The sequence below is a fragment of the Xenopus tropicalis genome, chromosome 4, assembly GCF_000004195.4.
Source record: "Xenopus tropicalis strain Nigerian chromosome 4, UCB_Xtro_10.0, whole genome shotgun sequence".
In the NCBI taxonomy this organism is placed as follows: Eukaryota; Metazoa; Chordata; class Amphibia; order Anura; family Pipidae; genus Xenopus; species Xenopus tropicalis.
In genome coordinates, this window is record NC_030680.2 from 75,272,685 (window position 1) to 75,287,138 (window position 14,454).

Consider the following 14,454-nt stretch of genomic DNA (forward strand, 5'->3'; position numbering starts at 1 on the left):
TCTACCAAAAATGTGATGTTTTGGCCTCCACATTTAATTCTCCTGGCCACTTGGAGAAAGCACAGTGATAATTAAGGATCCATACTATAAAATTGTGTATACTACTTTGCCATTATTTTCATGTAGTAAATGGGAGGGAAAATTGCAGTTAAAATTCCTCTTTTCATTAGCTAAGCTGTATAAACTGAAGGTGTAAAATATATATCACCTGGAGGTAGTACACCTACACATTTATACGGGAAAAAAGGGGTGAAATCATCCCCCCAAAGGCAGCATGGATTTTCCTACATTGTACAACTGCAGCAGGGCTGAACTCCAGCATGTGTGGGTTAGGAGTCTGGTAGATGACACACAGATTAAGGTAGTGTGCATGGATGGGTTCAGGTAACACTGCTGCCTGCAGGCACCTTCCACCGCCCTTCCTTAATGATTACATCACTAATATGTTTGCATGCTCGGAAGCAGATTTGGGGTAAGGCTGTAGGTACAAGTTGGAGGTCATTTATCATGTATTTTAACAGTATTTAATACATGACAATAAGGAATATTAGATTAACAAAATGTGGCGCTACTCTGCTTCCCCACAGAGAAGAAGCTATATTAAAAAAACATGTTTGTTGGAGCAGGCAGTATGTTTCCAAAGGGAAAGGGGACAGTATTAAGGTCACAGAAATAAGAATAGGAGGGATGATTTAGCATTTAGGGGGTTAAGTAATGATAGCAAATGGCAGCAGATAGCTAACATGAAAATTTAAGTGGTGCCCTCTGGGGATTCTAGGAATATAAAGTTACAGTATGCATATTCCTTCACAGCTTCTACAAGACCTCCAGCTATTTACTAGTAAGCAATCATCTGTATGCATTTCACTGGTGGTAATGTAATTTTAATCAAATACTGCAGGATCGACTTCATAATCTTAAAATTAGACTGTGAGGAGATTTGTAATGTAATGTTGTATGTAAAGTTATATTAATTGGTATAAAGATTAGCAGCAAAAGCATTTGCAAAAAAAGCAGAGTAGGCCAAGGAGCTTTGATACTCAAGGCAAAAGTGCCAACCTGCACTTTACACTATTCACCACATCATTACCTCCTCTCTAGCAGAGTAAGTGGGAAATGCAGACCAACTGATAGCGCAGCCTTTAAAAGAAGACGGGGCAGGTAAGATGTATGGCCATGCGTGCAAGAGGAATTTTTTTTTAATTGGGGCAGGTACAACCTCCCAGTGGACCAGAAATTACTGATGGGTTAATAAGGCTAATTGGAATCTCACTAACTAATGGTACCCACAACAAAAAGCTCATCTATACATTGCAGCAACCATTACTAGTGTGTGCAACTAGTGATGATGCAGTTGGATCTGGAGAAAACCCCTGCTACCTACTATGGATCACTTTCTTTAATAAGAATGGAAAGAACCAAGCTCTCCCTGCACAGATAATTAGTACCCAGAAACACAACATTACACATATTATGCACCAGTTGTCATGTAGGGTGGCCTGCAGAACTTCTCTTTCATATCCACGCAACTATAGTAGAAGGGATCCACAGTGGGTACAGGCAACATCAACACATGTCATTTACCACAGCTTACGCTTACTTGCTGTCTTGTAGGCACCTAAATAAAGATGTGTTGCTTCTTGCAACAACTGCAGCAAAATCAGCACTTTGACTTAAACCAAAGAATTACTTGAGTTAACGAGTCAGTAAGAGAACTGTTATGGAGAAAATGCTTTCCTGTTCTTTTTAAAGCAGACACTGTCCATCTGTTTGTGGTTGTTGCACTCTTTGCTGCTAGCCTTTCCTTAGCTAGGAGTAAGCTACTGCCACTTTAGAAATAGTGCTGCATATATGAGACTTCCTGTGATTACAGTATGTATCCAGTGCTAAAGGTAGAACATACAGCAATGAGGTGTGGGGAAAGATGGTGACGTTACCTCATCAGACTCATCAGAGAGTGTCTTCAGTAAGATAGGGAACAGGCTATCCGTGTGGCGAAACATCTAGAACAGAGTGTATACAAACATCAGTCACTGGTGTGCAAAGGGTAAGTAACAGCCAATAAACATAAAATATACCCCTCTTGGATGCTGTGAACAGGGTGCAGAATCAAACAAGCAACCTGCAATTCTAAACAACAGGGTCCAAAGTGCCATAAATCATATCATAAATCACACACACACACACACTGTACAGTTTAACAGTTTATACCATTCCCATTTACAATCACTGATTGTCTGATTATTTTGCTCTTAGTGGCTCAGTGACCCTAAAGAAATTCAGCAATTTTCTTTTCTTTTTTATACAAAACCTAACAGCATATTAAGTTTATTATATTGTATTGTATTATATATGTATGAAGTCCTATCTGTTAATGACCCTGGCCCTTTGAAGTTTGGGGTTCATCTTTAAAGGAGAACTATACCATAAGGCTTATGCCAGACGATGTGTAGGGCGGATATTTTCGGCAAGCGGAAAATCACTTGTTGAAAATGCCACCCTACGCCTCCTACATGTGCCTGCACCTGAATGAATGAGATACGCTCGGGTGCAGGTACATGTAGCAGAAATACGCATTAAAACGTTTGAAAGTGTTTGAAAGTCTCACGTTTTTATGCGTATTACGGCTACATGTGCCTGCACCCAAGTGTATTCCATTCATTTGGGTGCAGGCACATGTAGGAGGCGTAGGGCGGTATTTTCAGCAAGCACTTTTCCGCTTGCTGCAAATATCCGCCTTACGCCTCGTCTGGCATTAGCCTAAAAATAAATTTGGCTAGAGATGCCATATTTTAAATACCGATCTTACTGCACCAGCCTAAAGGTTCAGCATCTCTATAGTAGCAATGATTCAGGCCTTGATGGTTTTTATAGGAGTTCCCCATCTTGGATTCTGTTAGAAGTGTCTGCAACACTCACATGCTCAGTAAGCACTGGGCAGCTGTTGACAAGCTGAGATCAGGGGCTGTCACAAATTATCAAACAGAAAATGGGTCTGTCCTGTCATATACCATAAATACTCGAGTATAAGCCGAGGTACCTAATTTTACCTAAGAAAACTGTAATTTATTGACTCTAGTATAAGCCTAGGGTGGGAAATGCAGCAGCTACTGCTAAGTTTCAATATTCAAAATAAATACCAATAAAATTACATTAATTGAGGTATCAGTAGGGTATTTGTTTTTAAATATTAATTTCAAAGAAAAAAAACAGTAAACTAGCTCTGTAAGTGGAGAAGAGGGTCAACAAAAACAATATGGTATCAACAATGATACCTTAAGACTACTACCCCCTTAGCTCAATCAGCAACCAAACTAAAACTATACATAGTTTATATAGAATATAAAGTGCAATGTCTAGTGCAGAATGGGACACGTGAGGATGGTAGATAAAGATGAATTTGGGAGCGGGCCAGGGCACTGGAGGGTCTGGTTACGGGTGGCCTAATTTGCACACAAAGGACAGAGGGTGCTAGTCTGGAGGGATCCGTGGCAGCAGAGCCAAGTATAAGCCGAGGGTGACTTTTTCAGCACATTTTGGGTGCTAAAAAACTAGGCTTATACTCGAGTATATACAGTAAGCTAAAACTTTGGGGCATAGTATTACATTCCCATGCTAATTGCACTGGTTTAAAGCTGCCATGTATTAATAATCTGAATTAATTACTAATCAGCCTTATATTGTGACATTTCTATTCTATATACACAAGAAGTTTTGAGTAGGTCCCTAAGCTCAGTAACTGACAGAAGCGCAGAGCATGTGCAGTGATCAGCAGAAAAGAAGATGGGGAGCTACTGGGGACATTTCCAGAGACATAAATCACCCCTGCTAAAGGGCTGTGGTTGCCTTGGGCTGGTATAGAAGTCCAAAACAGAATGTACAACATTTCTAACCTACTTCTTTAGTTAGGCTTTAGATCTCCTTTAAGTTAACCTTTAATTTGTTATAGAATGTCCTGTTCCTAGAAACTTTGCAATTGGTGTTCATTTTTTTTTTTTTTTATATAGTTTTTGCCTTTTACATCTTTCTAACTTACATATGAGGTCACTGACTCCGGTTCCTAAACAATGACCGCTCTGCAAGCAGATAAGACCCTACCAACCAGATTGCTGCTGAAATTTTTTAACTGGAAAGTTGCTGAACAAAAGGCTAAATAACAAAATCCACAAATAAAACAATAAAACCATTTGCAAATTGTCTCAGAATATAATTGTTTACATCATGCTAAAATTTAATTTAAAGGTGAGCTACTCCTGTAAGTTATTAAGCCATTATAATTTATTCAAGTAAATTCTAATTCAGTAATCCCCAACCAGTGGTTCGTGAGCAACATGTTGCTCCATACCCCTTGGATGTTGCTCCCAGTGGCCTCAAAGTAGGTGATTATTTTTGAATTCCTGACTTGAAGGCAAGTTTTGGTTGCATAAAAACCAGTTATATTGACAAAAAGAGCCTCAATTAGGCTGCCAGTCCACATAGGAGCTACAAAATAGCCAATCATAGCCCATATTTGGCAACCCCGGGAACATATTTCATGCTTATGTTGCTACCCAACTCTTTTTACATTTGAGTTTGGCTCACAGGTAAAAAAAAGGTTGGGGCTCCCTGCATTAATTTATTAAAATTAGAGAATTATCAAAGGAAACTTTCATTATTTACTTAATATGGGGAAAACATTATTAAAAGTAAATATAGAAGGTTTATATTCCTGTATGGGCTTGTGCACAATATTGCATATCTAGTTGGTCAAACACCTACTTTCTATAATGCAGTGGTTTGCATACTTTTGTGGCTTGAGCCCCCCTGTAATGTCCACTGTTTGATCAGAGCCACCTTAGTTCACAGGCCACAGATATCAAGAAATATTGGGGCTTAAGCCATTTAGCCATAGTATCAAGTAATGTCCTGTTTCGCTTTGCAAAAAATTGGTGAAGCCTATTTAAGTCAATGGGTTTATTTTTCACAGCGACTTTTACTAGCGTTTTTTAGCAGCAAAACTTGGCAAAGAAATTTGCTCATCACTATCAAGTAAATAAGTGTTAACCCCCAACTCTTCAAGCTTTAAGAGGGTTTCCAGGAGTATCCGCAAATTTCACCCTAAATAGCCTTCAGGCTGGCCCTTTCATGCAAAAGAATCACTGCTTTTAAACTAAGACAAGATCCTACTTGGGAGCAATTCCCAGGAGATTTATGGCCACTCCCTGTCAAACACAGACATCTCCTCATAACACCCTGACCATACCCCCCACTCTAATCAAGTCTGGGAGACTCGCAGAATATGTGGGACAGCTAACAGCTCTGTCTAAGCACTAGAATTCTAAGCCCTACGGCAGTAAATAAGTCAAAGGAGTAAGCTAAGAACAGCAATGCTCTAGCTGAATGATTTGAGGCTAACAAAGTAGCAATAATGTAGCAGTAAGGTAAAATAATGTAAAGTAAGGAAAGGGTAATGGCAAAGGGGTATAACCAACATATAATTTCATACTTATACCGCTGTACCTATCTACCCATTACTGGCTTATGTCTCTGCTGCACATTGGGCTACTTGGGTGATTGTAAAATAAGCCAGTATTTACATGGGACATTGCAATTGGAATTAATAAAATGATTAGTTGTACTTATTGCTTGTATCCTCCACCAATCATGATCGAGCTTCCTGCCACTAAAATTCAAAACTTTGCTTTTATGTACCCTATCAGCTCTAGGCCCTATTGTAAGCTGTGCCACTGGCTGTGCCATTCACACAGATAGCCAAATAGCTTTTTTCACTTCACTTTGTCCACTGGCCATCAGCAGATCCACCCCTCCTGCCAACCACAAGGTGTCATACATTTCTAGATGGTCCAGTAGTATTGCTGAAATCAGATTTCTTCAAAAAAATGAACACAGGACCTTCCAGGGAGAGAAGTGTAAAAGAAGGCAACACACATTGTCAAGAGTTCAGAACTTATTGCACATATATTTGTAGCTATAACAAAATGCATATTTAGGTTACAAAAAGTCCTATTTTATATGAAGAGCCATTGTTTTTATGCTAAAAAAGGTTTTCTTTTATATATAGAGAAATTTTTGTTTGGCTGTGTGTTTATGTTCTCAGAGAAGTGGAATGGTCAGTATAAGACAAAATTCTTTGCACAAACCAATATTTGTTGTGTGTGATGGCCTCAGAAGTACACAGAAGTACACAGGATCATGAAGTGTTACCTTGCGGGGTGTCTTGATGTAAAGGTGGTATAGCCACTTCAGCACGCAGATTCTAGTCATCATCCCCGTAGTGGATTCATGAAGGTGCCGATCTAACACATGAACTATCCCATCAAGATTAAGGGAGACGGGGCCTGTGTGCATGCTATATAAAGATATATTAAAAAAAAGAGGAGGTTTGACAACCCACATACAATATATATATTATTTTAAATGATTACCCAGAAAATTTGTAAAAAATAAGTCTGCTAAAAAAAAAAAAAAAATCATTTAAATATTACATAAAACCAATAGGATTGTTCTGCCTCCAATAAGGATTAATTATATCTTAGTTGGGATCAAGTACAAGGTACTGTTTTATTATTACAGAGAAAAAGGAAATCATTTTTTAAAATTAGAATTATTTGCTTATAATGGAGTCTATAATTCAGAACTATCTGGATAAGGGGTTTTTGCAGAATGGATGCCATACCTGTACTATTTTATTATTACAGAGAAAAAGAAAATGGTTTAAAAAAACCCCCCAAAAAATGAATTATTCAATTAAAACTGAGTCTATAGGAAATGGTCTTCCCATAATTTGGATCTTTCTGGATGTCAGATCCCATACCTATGACCTTATTAAACCACTCAGCAATAAGCTACATCAACACAGTTAAACAATCACTTGGACTGGTTGCTACAGGTTATTACTCAGAATGTGTTTTAATATGCTCTCATATTTATATGGGTGCCATTCACACTCTGCCATATCGCTATATTTGCCATTTAAAGGTATAGGATCCGTTATCTGGAAACCTGTTCTCCAGAAACTTCCGAAATTACAGGAAGGCCATCTCCTAATGACTTTATTATAAGTAAATAATTTTAATTTTTAAAACCTATTTCCTTTTTTCTCTAATAATAGAAGCATTACCTTGCACTAAGATACAATTAATCCCTACCAGAGGCAAAACAATCCTATTGGGTTTAATTTGTGTTTAAATTATTTTTTTAGTAGGCTTAAGGTATGGATATCCAAATTACAGAAAGATCTGTTATCTGGAAAATCCTTGGAAGCTGTAGTTCAACAGTAGCACTAGGGCCACATTGCTAATGTATTGCACAGTAAAAAAAAAATATGCAAACCAGGCCCATATGGGACCCTTTATCCAGAATGCTCGGGACCAAGGTTATTCCAGATAATTGGTCTTTCTTTAATTTGGATCTCCATACCTTAAGTCTACTAAAAAAATCAATAAAACATTAATCAAACCCAATAGGATTGTTTTGCATACAATAAGGATTATTTATGTCTACTACTGGTACTGTTTTATTACTACAGAGAAAATTTAAATCCGTTTTAGAATTCTGAATTAATTGATTAAAATGGAGTCTATGGGAAACAGGCTTTCTGTAATTCAGAGCTTTCTGGATAATTGGTTTCCGGATAAGGGACCCCATACCTGTATATCATTCACACTTTTAAAAGTCTAATTACTTTTGTAAGGTTAGGTTTAATACATACATACATACATACATACATACATATATATATATATAACATAAAAACATCAATCCAATAAATTTGGATAAAGTATATTTTGATATAAATTTCTGGTGTGCATCAGCATTTTCTTGTTATATATATATCATTATATATATCATTAGTTAAACTATAGGAATATCAGAAGCACGTACACACAGGGGTTAATGTGCCTAATTAATCATTTCTTAACCAAGAGAGACAAGAACAGGGCAGCCTTTAATGGGTGCATTATAATGCTAAGCAGGCATTTGTTATGTAAATGCAAGTCTCATAACAAGATGATTTTAATGGGGAGCTTAATAGTTCAGAAAGGCTTCCAGCACAGGATGTGTAAGGAACATGCATGGACAGATTCCTGTGCTCTTCCAGGTGAATAAAGCACTTTGTTCACTAATTTAGCTAAGATTGATTGCACGGCTCCATATGAAGTACCATCCCTTTTATGAAAAAACATAGGAAGATAAAACTTTGCCTGAAAAAACTACCGGGCTGCAGTGAGAATTGCTCCAGTGCCGCCACACAAAGAATTGTTAATTACAGCTTCATAGTTAGTGCACAAATATTGAGTTTTAGGATTCTAAAATTATGTCATTAAATTAAATGCATGAATAATGAATCTAGTTAAGACGGAACCAAAGCAAAATGCTTTTATGATACTGCTTAATATGCTGTGCGGCAGTCATCCCTGTGCTCAGAAAAACACAATCTGAACAGGGTTAAATAACTAATTAACAAGTGTGGCGCAACCTCACATCACGCCAAGAGCAGGCAGCATGGGCTCTTTTGTTATGAATTATGTAAGGAAATGCGCTTTCCAAATAAACCATTTCTATAAACAGTTCATTCTAAGGAAGAAGCAAAAGATGCTGGATTTGCTTGTGCTTTTTTCACAGAACCCAAAGGAAAAAAAAAAAAAGCAAAGGATGCAAATAATAATACAAAAAAATTAGGATTTCACCAATGAAATTATTTCCTTTGCTTATGTAGGGAAAACAGTATAGCAACTCTAATGGAAATACATAGTACCGTATATACTCGAGTATAAGCCGATCCGAATATAAGCCGAGGTACCTAACATTTTAACTTGCTTGGACCTCATACACAACCCGACCCGCAACTGCCTTATCCTCAACCCAATTCATGACCCACTGACCACCATTAAACAGAAAGTGCTATTGCTGAAAACCAGAAGAGGACGGGGGTAGAGAAAAACATTTTCAAAAATGTTTAAAGAAGTAAAATATAGATAATATAATGAATATAGGTAAGACCCAACCCACAACAGTCCCGCATCTATACCAACATCCAAACATCTTACCCACAACCTGCAGGATACTCACCTTTTTTTTGCGGGTAACCTGTGTGTACCTGACCTGCTGCAAGTTTTCCACTTATACATAGGAAATAACATTACCTTACAGTCTTTTACCACCTTTAACAAAGAACAAATGTCCTTTATATTTGAAGGTTTAAAGATTTGTTCACCTGAACAATGCAATACACCAATGCAACCATGTGGGAAGTGCAGCTATGAAATTCCCTGCTGGAAAACATGGTGATGGCAGTGGGTGCATGTATGTATGTATGTATGTATGTATGTGTGTTTATATCTTTCTATACATGTATGCATATATGTGAATATCTTTCTGTGTGCGCATATGGTGCATACGCCTAATTGTTCAAAATTTAGTGGTGAGCACAACTTTCCGTTTATTGCTATAGTTTATATAGGAGCAGTTGCCAGCTCCATGTTGTAGCTCCCACCCTTCCCAGCTACAGTCAGTTGATCCCAGTGGGTTCAATAAGAGGGCAACCATTTAGGGGTTTTAACCATAAAAGCAATCAAGTTTCAGGTAATTGCATGGATAATGAAGCAGTAGAATTCAAGTGAAAACAAGGGAAAACATGTTTTTTTCAAAACGCATCAGTTAATAGAGCAAAAACACAAACATTTTTTAACTTTTAATTTAACTTTGAAGTTTTACATGGAACTAGCCATATTCCTCATTTCCCAGGGTGCCACAGCCACGTGACCTGTGCCCTGATAAACTTCAGTGACACTTTACTGCTGATCTGCAAGTTGGAGTGATATTACCCCGTCCCTTTCCTTCCCCGCAGCAGAACGATGGGAAAATAGCAAGATAGCAGCTCCCAGTAGATTTTAGAATAGCACTTAATAGTGAGAAATCCAAGTCTGGTTTGGGACTCCCCCAGTTACATGGGAGTAGGAGAAACAATAGGTTACATCAGTCCTGTCCAACTGGCAGCCCGCGGGACCCCTCTCTGTGTGGCCCCCCATCTGTCTGGCTGCTTTGATGGCTTACCTTTGTGTAAGCTTTAAATGGTATCAGTGCTGTTATTGACTGGCCCCCTGCATTGCTCACACCTCAGATTCAGGCTGTAAACCCCCTGTATTGTTTAAAAATGTAATCCTCTGTGTTGTTCACACCTTTTAATCCCTACATTGTTCACCCTCTGCATTGTTCACACCGCAGGCTCAGGCTGTAATCACCCACATTGTTCACCTCTTCACATCTCAGACAGACTGTAGGAGCAGTAGAAACCCACAAATAAACCCTCCACACTATAAAAAGAACATATACTGAGGTGATACTGCAAAAGTTTTTTAATATATAGTTATTGTGCAGACTGTAGGAGCAGTGCCAGCATTGTGTCACTGTATGCTGCCTGTGTGTGCCATACACACAGGCAGCATAGGGCAGGCAGAGTATGCACACACAGGCATGGTAGGGCAGACAGAGTATGGCACACACAGACAGCATAGGGCAGGCAGAGTATGGCACACACAGGCAGGGTAGGGCAGGCAGAGTATGGCAGGCAGAATATGGCAGGTTTATGCTGTACTACCACCATTAATATGGGTATGGTCATGTGATAACACGGGTGTGGTTTCAAGTGGGTATGGTTTAAAAAGGGGGAGTGGTCAAAACTGGCTTTCATTATCGGCCCTCCACCATGTAGGCCGTAAATATTCCAGCCCTGGGTACCACAGAAGTTGGACAGCACTGGGTTACATGAAAGCAGTTTTAATGTGTAGCGCTGGCTCCTTCTGAAACCTCAGACTCAGGCACAATGCACTGAGATGGCCGCCTACACACCCATATTACAGCTAAAAGAATACATATTTGGGTTCAAAAATAACGTTTTAAATGATAGAGTGAATTATTTGCTATGTAAACAGTGTAATTTAGAAATAAAAAGTATACCATAAAAATCATGATAGAATCCCTTAATGAATCAGATGAAAGTGAGTGTAGGACTGGCCAGACTGGGGATGACTTTAACATAGTTGGCCAGCTTGAAGTACACTGCAATATGTGGACAAACAATCCCTGGTTTGCTTAAAGGAGAGGGCATTGCTCCTATATATATATTGATAATAGGTGAGTGCAGAAGATCTCTTGTTGCACTCTATATGTGTGTATGTATATATCTTTATATTTGTGTATGTATTTACAGAAAGAGGTGCATAGTCATCCCCGTCCCCCCCCCCAACTTAGTGTAAACTTCTCTGCAGGGGGCTACAGAGAAGGACCAGAATTGGTGGAAGTTGTCTTTCCCACAGACTCCTACATAATATTCTGCTGCAGGCTAACTCCTCAGACTTTACATCAAAGTGACATCATCACACAAAACTTCCTTCTGGGGTTTTCTTTTTCCTAATGTAACTTAACAATTTTTCAGAAACACTGCAGAAACAGATGTGCATATGGATAGTACAGAATGCAACAATGCTGCCACCTGGTGAAGTAATGCAGAAGTAATGCAGAACATATATTGAACAATTAACCAAGGTGTTTTGAAGATTTTTTTTTCTTTATTTAAACCAGTTTTATACGTTTCTTTCATGGACTGTCACTTTGTTCCTGTTCTATTTCTGGCATTTAGTGTAAAACTATTCTAACATGCAGCAGTAGTTTTGTCCACATTTTAGATACAGCAATTCTTAAGTGTTGCAAATCTCCTCATATGTAACAATTTCTTATACATATTGGGCTTTATGTATCCTTGCACTCCCCCTCCCCCCGGCCACTTCTAGTACTGTATCCTTGCAGCTGTTTATTATTTACTTTGATATTGACTCTGCCACCTGATTACATCACTTCCTGGTCCTGAGAGGAAGCAGCCGTTTCTGTTGTAACAGTCATTTTGCCAGGGCTGGTGAAATCAGCACCCGCACTCATCTCTAAGCAAGCCTATCCAAGCATCGTTGGTATGTTTGCATTTTGTTTAATGCCTGCTTATTATAAGCTGTGTATTTTGTTGTTTTGTGCATTCTGGTTGTAGTTGTGATTCACTATTTCTCCTTTAGCAGCCACCTGTTATGCCCCACTAGGACTGTATAATACATATAAGATGTTTATATATGCTTCTATTGTATTTCATCTGTATTTTACATACCCAGAATGTATTCTGATACCATTGTACTGTTTGTACCTACAGTTCTACTTCTTTTGATCACCATCATTAAACAAGTTCAAAACTTATAAAATGTGGTGATTTTAGGGGGCGAATAAACTGCCTGTTGATTCACTTCTCACAGTGATGGGAGCAGGACAACGATGCTCTCATACACCTTACAAGTTAAAAGCACAGAACAATCATGTACCCACCAAGCCACTTAAAAATAGCCAATGAATTTCAAATATCAACATTTTTAAAGCCCTAACTTGATTTAAAATTAGCCTGCACAAAGTCTGGGTACTCCTGCCATATACTTGCCAAAGCAAATTAATCTCACGCATGAATCAAGTCTTCTTTTAAGAGAAACGATTGCAAAACATTTACTAGGAGCTTAATCTTACAGAAAGAGGGAACTTTCTAAACACAATCAATTAAAATTCTGTGCTATATCTGAAATTCTTCTTCTTCACTGTTGTACTCTTGCCAACTTTTTTCTCTTCATGCAGGAGCCAAATTTTGATTGACAGGTCTAATACATCTTTTTTCTTTGCCTGGAAAATGTAAGAGCCAACGCTTTCAAAATAACTGACTCTGGCACAAATCCTGTCTCTCTATATGCAGGGTTTGTGTCAGAATCAGTTGTTTTGAAAAAGCTCTAATCTTCTATGCAAAGAAAGCACCCCCAAAAGATGTATTAGATCTGCCAATTAAAATCTGACTCTTTGAAGAGAGAAAGAGGGCTAAAAGAGGGATAGTGAAGAATTAACTTGATAACTTCAGAAATTTTATATTGATCAATTTTTACTTCTGTAAAGTGAGGCTCATTAAATTTTGTTTTTTCCCCAGACAGTTCCCATTTTATTCCCCTAAATATTCTTAATTTAGATCAAACAAAATAAGTGACCTACTAAAAAAATCTTCCTATATTGGCTTGCATGGAGACTTGCATGGAGAATATAATTATTGCAGCTTTTCAAGAAGGCAGTCTACAGACAGAAGTTGTTGCATGTCACCTTAAGTGCTAATCTTTTGCTGAGCTTTTAATGAGATCTTATTATCAACAATCTGACAGGTTGTTAAATGGATCGTTAAAATAAATCCAATTTTTACTGTTATGAAAATGTGTAATTCTATTTTAGCACTCATGCTCATTGAGCCAATATTTTAGCAGAACGTTCTATTGCTAAATGCTATTCCACACAGCTACTTAAAGTACTGGATGTCAGAGGCAGTCTTACTGTTCTTACTCCCATTTTCTTTATTACCGAGCAACTACTCAACCATCTTCCCACTGTCACTTCTTTACTACCTTATATTCAACTTGTATATGTGGTTTGTGAGAACTAAAGACTCTGGTTTGGCATTTTAATTACATTCATCATTCTCAGGAAATGCATGCAGTTTGGGAGCTTAAGAGCTACCCATGCAACTATAAATATTGGTTTTAATCTTTAACTGTCAATGACATAGACTCTACATTTCTGCCAAATAGTGAGCCAGTGAGCCAGAAATGTTGACACTTCCAGATTCCATTAATGTGGGGTAACTGCTTTTGATAGCATTTACAAACAGAGCAACAAGTGTTGCTTGTGGTGGGAGCCGAAAAGCAGCAGTAAAGTTTTTTTAAGGAGCAACATGAGTTCAAGGAACAGAGCTTTTACTGCCTAGGTTTTTTTTTTTTAAGTCACAAAAAAAAAAAAAGCTACTCCATGTTTGGTTTTTGCAAGGTAGATTGATTTCCTGATATTTATATAGCACTGACACATTTATGCAGCACTTTACTGAGATTATACATCATTCACATCAGTCCCTACCCCAGTGGAGCTTACAAACTAAAGTTTTCATCACATTCAGACACAGTTGGGTCTTTTTTTTATCAGAAGACTCTTCCTGCCTGTATGTTTTTGGAGTGTGGGTGGAAACTGCAGTGGGAGAACATACAAACTCCATAGTGCCCAAGCCAGATTTAAGATGGCCATACATGTTCAGATTTAAGTCTTCTTACTACAAACGTTTTTCTATTGATTGTACGTTTAAATGCAACAATCTAAAAGTAACATTCAGATTAAAATTGTAGGATTAAAGTCGTAAAAATATCAATTTGAAGGTTGTTCTGACCATTAATAATTTCCAGACAACAATCGTATGAAAGTGATGTCCCTGAAACGCATTGAAGGTCACCCAAGGATATTATTAAATATTATCGTTATCCAACCAAAATTTCCTAACCTCTCAGATTGCATTGTGCAAAAATTATTGAGGCAATAATTCAGATACCACACAGGGTCCAAATCCTA

At 38.0% G+C, this 14,454-nt stretch overlaps 1 protein-coding gene and 1 long non-coding RNA gene across 3 annotated transcripts in view; one reads left to right on the plus strand and one right to left on the minus strand.

Moving 5' to 3' along the window:
* The window catches only part of vac14 (Vac14 homolog), an 84,968-nt gene that overhangs the window by 26,289 nt on the left and 44,225 nt on the right, over positions 1-14,454 (minus strand). For both annotated transcript variants that reach the window (NM_001142192.1, XM_031899922.1), the window contains 2 exon segments: positions 1,938-2,003; positions 6,205-6,349. In NM_001142192.1, coding sequence (NP_001135664.1) covers positions 1,938-2,003; positions 6,205-6,349 — 211 coding nt within the window.
* Positions 11,790-14,454, plus strand: part of LOC116410413 — a 36,298-nt gene continuing 33,633 nt past the window's right edge. Inside the window, exon 1 of the long non-coding RNA XR_004222374.1 lies at positions 11,790-11,966. This is a non-coding gene — a long non-coding RNA (uncharacterized LOC116410413). The remainder of the gene's footprint in view (positions 11,967-14,454) is intronic.